The sequence below is a fragment of the Phaseolus vulgaris genome, chromosome 5, assembly GCF_000499845.2.
Source record: "Phaseolus vulgaris cultivar G19833 chromosome 5, P. vulgaris v2.0, whole genome shotgun sequence".
NCBI lineage: Eukaryota > Viridiplantae > Streptophyta > Magnoliopsida > Fabales > Fabaceae > Phaseolus > Phaseolus vulgaris.
In genome coordinates, this window is record NC_023755.2 from 38,851,216 (window position 1) to 38,860,241 (window position 9,026).

Genomic DNA, 9,026 nt, shown 5'->3' on the forward strand with positions numbered 1-9,026 from the left:
GATAGCAAAAATATTGATGCTAATTAAATACTAATTTAAAAACCATTTAATAATAATATAAATTAGAAACAAAAAAAAAATAGTCTTTAATTTAGTGACTATAACAATTAATTATTTTTTTTCTAAAATTGACTTATATTTAGTAGTTTTCTTGTAGTGTTTACACGGTATCGTATCATTATTATGAAAGTAATATTTTCCTAATAATTTATCTAAAAAAAAGACAAAGGGAATGTGAATACTTGTACTTATCTGAAATAAAAGAAGGGAGACACAATGCAAGGGATGAAAAATTGAGGGCAGTGAAGGATTAGAAGGACACATAAGCAAAGATGCAGAGATATGATCCAATCCATAGCAACAGTGTTGCATTAACTCTTGGCAAAGACAAAAATGGTTTGAGACAGAAGAAGAGGAAGCCATGCACATCCCACAATCATCGGAACTTATCTCAAAAAGGATGAGCTTGCCACATACATTCTGTGGTGGCATAGCATACAAATCAGTCACCATCCTTAGCCACTGGATTTGAGGTTAGGACCCAACACATGTGGTCATGTCACTGTAATGTGTGGGTTCAAAAGTGCATTTCTGTGGGACACATCAAGGGTCACTAAATCTGATTTTCATTCTGGTTTTACTTCCTTCTTTTTGTTATTCTACCAATAAATGAAATACCATTTAGTCATTTACAGTGTAAGGGGATTTCTTTTTAGTTGAAAACTGTGTAGCATGTTTTTACTTTAAAGTTTGAGCATGCATGTGTTTTGCTTTTCAAAATATAAAAATAGGAAGAGATCATGGTGCTGGCTTTGCAATTATCATTATTCATTTGATTGAAACTTCAAAGAAAAAGCAATCACTCTTTTGTTTTCTCTTTTTGGTTTCCTATGAAGTGTTGTTGGGGTGGTAGATGTGACGACTTTTCCTAATGCTAAGACAATTTGACTTTCTGTTGTCTCAAACTCCTAAAGCTACAAAGCAAGGAATTCCTGTTTAATTAATCAGTGCATCGACCAATGTCAATGCTTATTTTTGGATAATTAGTTGGTATTTAGTTATAGCAAGACAATATTATCAGAATCATCAAAAAATTGGCTGGATTTGACTGGATTTGGCTGGATTGTAAGGTGTATCACGAGTCTCATTCTCATCAACCAAGTTGGAACCGGAAGAGACTTAGAAGCTTCGATATCCGATTTTGGGCGACTGACATGTTCAAAATGCATTAAGATCAAGAGGAGATTAATAAGCCTAAATTCTACAAAAAAAAATTAGACAACACATCCTTAATCCTAAATCATGATGCAAAAGTTAATTCGGCCCAATAAATAGACGCACATGATAAACATATAAACTGTCATAACTTTTGAAAAAAAGGTACGTCGTTATCGCGCATTTATTGTACTGAACATCGAATACTAAATACTTACTTGAATGTCGAAATACCTTTTGTTGGTGTCCTCCTGACCGAAAGCCTACGAAAGAAAAGAGAGATTGACTGAAGTAGAAAAGCGAGACCATAGAAAGGAAGACTAAGCCAAACAAGTCTCTGAAATAAGAGAACAACCACTTTCTTTTTCCTGATAGACATTTCCATCAATCTTGGTCAATAAAGTTTTTAAAGAAATCCAAGTTATTGTAATTTATAATAATTTTAATAATCATACATATTGAAATATGACATAGAACTTATTCTTCTCATCATATATATCTTGATGCTATGACTCGTTCTGTACTATACCTAACCTGTTTATGGTCTGTGAAATAAAAGTTGTGTACTTCAAAAGTATGGTGAACTTCAGAATTGAGATTTGTTTCCCCATAAATAATCTTTATCTGTAACCTGAGAACATCATGTACTAGTTAAAATCTTGAGCCCTCTTGTTGTTATGTCTTTCTGGAACCAAAACCTTTGACATAATATTGTATTTTTGGTTCAACCACAATTGTGTCAGAATACTATATGTCAAATGTTATGTTCCTCAAAAGTTTTGAAGTTCCTTGGCCAAACGAACCACTTAAGGAAAACTCACTAGGCAACTTGTTATTTTCCTCTGACTCATGTTGATATGGGACCAACCCCATGTTCTTCTAAGCACTGTGCATTTTTTGCTAAATGTCATTTGTCACAGTCACAGAATGAACCAAATGTTCAATTAGCCACACAAGATTGTGCATGAGGATAATGTTGGCTACCTCCAATTGAATGTTTTTTGTACCTCTCTGGGACCACCTGATAAAAGAAAACAAATTCTGCAATTGCATTTTTATGAAAAAGGTTGAAGAGCATTCATCTGTTTATGTGATAATGATAGTGCACAGTTTTTGGCTCAGCATCTCTTCATACAAAATGCATTCATTTTGTTGAGGCAATGGAAAAGAAGCAAGATTACAAAGGCAATTTGGGTAAAATAAATTGAATTTGGTTAAGTGGGACCAAGTTTGCCGACCAACATAGCATGGTGGCTTAGGTGTTGAGTCTATTGAAGACTTTATTAAGGCCCTCCTTGGCATGTGGAGGAGGAAAATTATGAGGGTAGAGGGTTTATTCTAGGTTAGGCCACTTGAAGCTAAATATTGTTGTATTAGAAGCATTACATCAATACATCTCAGTATATTTTGACAACTGATTGAAAATGAACTCATTTATAATTGTGATTTGAAAAATGCAATTTCAAAATAAAAAATTATACTTTTACAACCGAGGAAGTTGCATACAAACTATGTAACAATTTAAAAAAAATATATAATAAAAAATAAATTTATAATTTAATAATATAAAAAAAATATTAAAATAATATTCAGAGTTGTAAGAAGGATGTAGAAAAAAAATAATAATAAAGTGAAATTAAACTTTTAGTTTATTTTTTCTTGAAAAATAACATCTCATTTTCTTCTAAATTTATACTCAGTTTTTTAATTGACTGTGCACATTTTTTTTAATATTTTGTTGTACATATACTTGTAGTGTACCTGAGTTAGTCATGCATACATCTCTTATTATTTTAAATATTACATTATTTAAAAAAAAACCATCTTAATTTCAATTACACATTCAATGATATGATACTCAATTCTTGTTTACACTATAATTATAGAATATAGAACTGGTTGTTTTAGTTTAGGCGTAAAAAATTACGTTAAATGTGTGCCTAGTATTGAAACTGCAGACACTCCGACGCACAATATTCAGAAGACACTTTAGAAGACAAAGTCCAGAAGACACTCCAAACTCAGTATTTCGAGCACAGTATAATGACGTATCTGGATTCTTAGAATCTTTATTAGTTGTCATAGGCCTTTCTTATTGGACAAAATTAGAGAATTGAGTTATGTTTAAAAGTACATTACCTAGCTCTTAATTGCTGATTAGTCTCACTAATCCTGTTTAAGCGTAATGACATTTATGATGTTGGTTGGCACGACAACCAGAAGCAGAGTCATAGCCAAGGTCGTACGGATCCAACCGGTACAGAAATAAAATATAATAAATTGTTAAAAATAATAAGAAAATAATAACTTATTTAATAAAGTGATTTTACTTTGGAGGGAACACTTATTATCAGAACTTTTTCCTCTGGTGTCTATTTAGGCATCACATCTATCTCAGTAACTTGCAATCACATAATTCATTGAAATTTTTATCTAAATTTAATAGATTTAGATAACTGAGTTTTTGTGAAATAGATAAAAGACTAAAGGTAATAATTCCAAACCAATAATAGTACAAGTGATACATGGTCTCGTCTTTGTATTCTACTGACTGAATTAACATATGAACCTACCAACTCAACTAAATTCGAGCAAAATTTGCTAACCCTAAAAGAAATTTACCACATGAACCAAAAGTTTCGCCGCATTACTATCTTCTTCCTACTGAGTCCCTCTGAAAAAGATAAATTGCCAGCAAACTATGGTGCCACAACCTTCAACAGTTATAAAGAAGGAGCTTAGAGGCTTCTGATCTATATAGCATGGAAAGATATGCTGTGGTTGTGACACAGCATCTCCCATCAGAGTGAAAAGAGGAAATGATGTATGTTTTGTAGAAGAATACAATGATTCTAACAAAATCTTCAGAAGTTGTTTTTGCTCCTGTGGAAGATTGCCTGAAGATCATATTCATCTATTGTTCAACTCACCTGCCTAGAAGTGGAAAGAAAAGGCAATTATCAGCAATGCTCAAGTCTACCACATAAGAGCAACAAGAAAGAATTGCCTGTATTAGTTAGATATGTTATTCAACAAATGCAAAAAACAAAGCCTTGCTTGAAACATCCTATTGATGCCTAGCAATGGCAAGAGCCTTGTTTGAAACATCCTATTTTGCCACCCTATTGATGCCTTCTATCAAATCTTTTAAATCTCTGTATTGCCCATGTATGATATTTGTATTTTAATGCTGCACTATACAACATCTTGCTACAACATAGTATTATTAATTCCTCCCCATGTCCTATCACGTAGAACAATCTGGTAGGAAGTAGCAGGAAAGCCAATTCATCAACTGTCTGCATAAAGATTTGGCTTAGTCAAAAAGAGGTCAAACATCCCAACATACCAATCGCTCTTTTTATGTTTCTTTCAAATTTCAGTTTCGGTGGTTTCTTGGTTAATTCCAGTTTAATGCGATAATAGAGTCGGTTTCTATCAAATTTCAACTGGGAAAGCAGAAATGAAACGATAAAAATAATAGCAAGCAAGCAGGAGTGGATACATGAAACTTACTATTATTTCCTCAATATTCAAAGTCACTGAAGAGTCAACTGAGAATCCCAACTCTGACATTAGCTTTTCCAAGCGATTTACATTTGTCAAATACAGATAACCAACCTAGTTCAATGTCTGTGTCAGAGAACAGGCTGAAAACAAGTTTCAAATTATAGGAATTAATTTATTTCAGATTATTCTTATCAAATACTCTGATTTTCATTTACAAATGAACAATAAAAGTACATGGATATGTAGCAACACACATGTAAGAAGAAATTGCAAAGCATTAATGTGGCAACTGGCCCTTACCCTTAACAGTTTACTCTGCTACATAAATTGTACAAATAAATAATGACGCCAATATTTCATATAACCTTTGTTTCAAAGGGTAAGGCTGCAGCCTGGAAATACATGCGTATGTTTAAAAAGATGATAGCTGTTTTAATTCGAAATACAAATCTTTACAATAAAATCCTACATTAATGGTCACAATCAAATTTGACTAAAATCAATCACAACAGTCCACATATGATTATACGATTAAGATTTGTTCTCAAAAGAATCATAACTTTTTCAGTTCTAAATATCACAGTTCTTCATGTAGTCCCTCTTTTCTAAAAGACTGTTATCCACTCCTATGTCAGGTGTAGGTACCAAACTATAAAGGCACCAAAATAAAGTATGATATAATTTTCTTTGAAGAGACTAACAAAATGATGTCAAGGATAGGAACCAAATTTAACATTGACAAACAGTAAGATCCAGTGTGTAAGCATATTTCATATAAGGACTAAAATGTAAGATTCTTTCATGTAGGATTAAACATAAAAAATGGTATCTAAAATAGGAAGATTTTTAATTTTATATATATATATATATAAATAGGAAATAAGACGTGTTTTAACAGTAATGTCAGCAAATTATCATGTTACAGTTGTCATCACCATTTTAGAGTCAAACAACTAAATAAAGGAGATTCTCAAGATTCAGATAACCATTTTGTGCAAGATATATATATCAACAGAAGAGAAAACCCATAGTTTGAAGGCACTGACTAATGTTTCTAGTGAAGATGCTCTGCTATACACAGCTGTACCAGCCCGTTTTGTGGTCTTAGTTTTGCTGGAAACTATGTTTTTTCCCCATCGAAGAACATCCCTGCAATAAAGATCATTAAAAGCCATAGCCAAAACAAATTTTTTAACAGATTTACTATGATCTGCCAATTCTTATCATGCTGGGAGTGTATAATTGATCCTGTATTGAACCAGCACTACATTAGCATAATTGCAAGTTAGTGCCTTTTCCTTCTTCCCTTTTTTGCAATGTTTACTGTGTATTGGCTCCATCCAATCATCACCATGTACAAGCCACGAGACAGACAGAAATGTTAAATGTAAATATAGTCTCAAATTTAGAACATGAATGTGATCTAAAGCTACCCTAGCCAGTTTTTTTTTACAAAGATCCAAGTTCCAGGACCTCAAGATAGACTCCATAGGAAATAGTAGAATCTGTGAAATGATTTTTTATTATTCAATAGTAGTATTATTTGGACTCATGCCATTTGAACTAAGGCTCATGGATGTAGATCTGTCTGGTGACAAACCAGAATATAGCTGTGTACTAAACAAGGATGCAATCCTTTTGTGGAAAATTCCAGTTCTATACCTAAAACAATTCTGAAGTGTCCAAATGACTTCAAAGTTTGAAGCATGCCAAAACATTTCCAAAAGCAATGTGCTAAAATGGCTACAAAATACGCCAACATGGCAACATGTTTATTGTGGTTTGTACAACACTTGATGAAATAGTTGTATGCATAAGTGCATCAGTAATGTCAAATTTTTTATATACATTTCTGATATTCGTGTCAATTTTTTAGAAAATGACATGCTATGTAGTATTATCTTTTTTCAATTAATTAGCATTTTCTTTTATAAATTAAAGAGATTCCGTTAGCAATTGAGATAACAGAATAATATTTTCATATCAATTAATTTTCAGGGCATTTTATTTTGTAACGGAGGCCTTTTTTAACCACTACTATAACAGAGTCAACATTGAGACCTAAAAGTAACATATTCTAACCTCTCCTGATCTGATAAGAAGTTACTTTGGAGAAGTTTCTGCAGCAAGGCATCCTGGAATGCAGAATACACGAACAGTTTAATATATGCTATACATAGCTTAAAAGTACTTTAAAGTTAAACATAAGACTTAAAATACGAGCTTTATTTTTAAAGTTAAAGTTCTTTGGTAATTCTATAATTTCTAAGCTTATAAGTTACTTTTTAGTTAAAATTCTTATGTTTCCTCCTTGAATTGAACTCTATTATTTTCTGCTACTTAAACCATAGCTCATTATCATGGTCCATAATTTACGTCTGGTGATGAAAGGATTTACGTTGTACAGCTTAACACTATGTATGAAGCAAATCCTATATGCATGTAAAGCTATATGAGTATTTGAAGAGAACCCGTGAATAGTACCAAAAATTGAGAAAGGAATAAATATAGATCTTATTCAATACAGAAAGATCTATAAGTCTATAACAGTAGATCAAGCTAGAAAAGTACATAAAATAAATTCTTAGCTCCAAATTAGGTGACAACAATGTCTGACAGATTTATAGATTAGAAAGAAGGAAAAAGAAGAATGGAAAAAAATATATGCTCATCAAAATACTATTATTCAATATTTAGCATGTTACTTATCTAATTCCATTGCATATGGTACATGAAAATAAAATAAGCAGTAAGGAAAGAAAATATACTTGAGCTTCACAACGCACAACTGCCATAACCCGAACATTATATTCTTCAATACTTAGGGGAGGAAATAAAAAGTGCCTACGGGCGTATAGCTGCATGTTTCAAACATAAGCATTGTAAGAATTTCACTGAATAAGACATCTGGAAGTTCTAAAAACCATAAGAATTGTAACAATTTTAATGAATACAACTTATAATATGAACTAGGCAAGTCTATTGACTGCGTTCGATTACATAGTGGATGAAAATTTATACTTTATTCCATCAAAAAATTAAAATTAGAATACATTTGTAGACTTAATAAAACTCTTGCACTAGGCAATCAAAGTTTTGTGCCTAAAAAAGTTAATACTTAAACATGTTAAGGAGTGCACTTTTAAGTATAACTCAACCTTACAAAACCTACTTGTAAACCTACTTGTAAGGTGAGTTTTTCATCCATTTATAAATCAGTTTTATTTCTAGTGAACATGAGATTTTCAACAAACAGTGCTTGCATCACTTTGGCACTAGGCATGACCTCATGGCTAGTAGTCAAAGACCAACTTCCTTGAGGGAATTTGCTCATTTGATCAAATAGTGAAATCCAAAAACAGAGTGCTAAGAACATACCGAGCTCAAACTTATGCGCTCTAACAGTAAATCATTAACAGAAATTATTCTTTACTTTTTGAGGAAGTCATAAATATAGTTTTCCAAAACACAGAGAGCATGAAATTTTAAGCTACTAAAGATAAGCTTCAAAACAGACCTCGTATATGCAATCACCGATGTAAGCCAGAGTAGCGGCGTTAAACACGGATCGAGGCTTCACCACTTTCGGTGGAGTTGGCAGCCATTTCTCATATCCCATGTAAGTTTCGTCTTGCTCTTCTTCTACATGCGCTGCAAGCATATATATGATTACTTTGAAGCATGAAAATGAAAGGTAATTGAGAATAGAAAGGAGGAAGAAAGAAGGACGCAAATACCTAGAGTGGGGAGAGGAGTGGCGCGCTTGAGAAGATCCGAAATGTATTGGTCCCGCTTGGGCGTAATTGGTGCAGTGGAGATAGGAGTGGGTGTGGAAACGATGTTCTTCTTCAGCTTTCTGGGAGCGTTGCGGTTGTAAGGGAGTCTCTGTTCGGTGTCCCATGAAGCTCTCACTGCGAATTTCAGAGAAGAAGATAACGATAACAGAGTCTCCATTGTGGCAACTCACACTCACCTTCAACTCACACGGTTCATATTTCTACATTGGGGATTGCTATTGGCACCCCTTCGCTATTCAAATCCGGGTGCTTCTTCCTCCACCCCTATTTTTTTTTTCCTGCACCTCACATTTTTTGAAATACCCAAATTATTCTTAACAGTTTTCGATGGTTTCGGAATAGGAAATGTTTTGTAAGCAAAAGGTGTTGGCAGCTTCTTCCTGCACCTCTATATTTTTCTTCTTGCAACCCCACAATGTTATGTAAAAGATCAAATTGTTCCTATTATTTTTTAAAAATCCTAAAATGTACTGAACTGTATTTATTTTTTTGCATTCTAGATTA

The 9,026-nt window shown here is 32.9% G+C and overlaps 1 protein-coding gene across 2 annotated transcripts; it reads right to left on the minus strand.

Moving 5' to 3' along the window:
* Positions 1-3,676: 3,676 nt before the first annotated feature.
* On the minus strand, positions 3,677-8,806 carry LOC137835860 (uncharacterized). Of its 2 annotated transcripts, XM_068644591.1 has the most exons (7): positions 8,463-8,806; positions 8,243-8,376; positions 7,494-7,583; positions 6,808-6,860; positions 5,772-5,874; positions 4,732-4,836; positions 3,677-4,149 (listed from the first exon to the last, which is right to left on the minus strand). In XM_068644591.1, the coding sequence occupies exons 1-7, from the start codon at positions 8,677-8,679 to the stop codon at positions 4,126-4,128; spliced, it is 726 nt and encodes a 241-aa protein (XP_068500692.1). In that variant the 5' UTR covers positions 8,680-8,806; the 3' UTR covers positions 3,677-4,125. The 2 variants fall into 2 exon arrangements, with proteins under 2 accessions (XP_068500692.1, XP_068500693.1); XM_068644592.1 differs by lacking the exon at positions 3,677-4,149 and having other exon boundaries at positions 4,726-4,865; positions 8,463-8,709.
* Between the last annotated feature and the right edge of the window lie 220 nt (positions 8,807-9,026).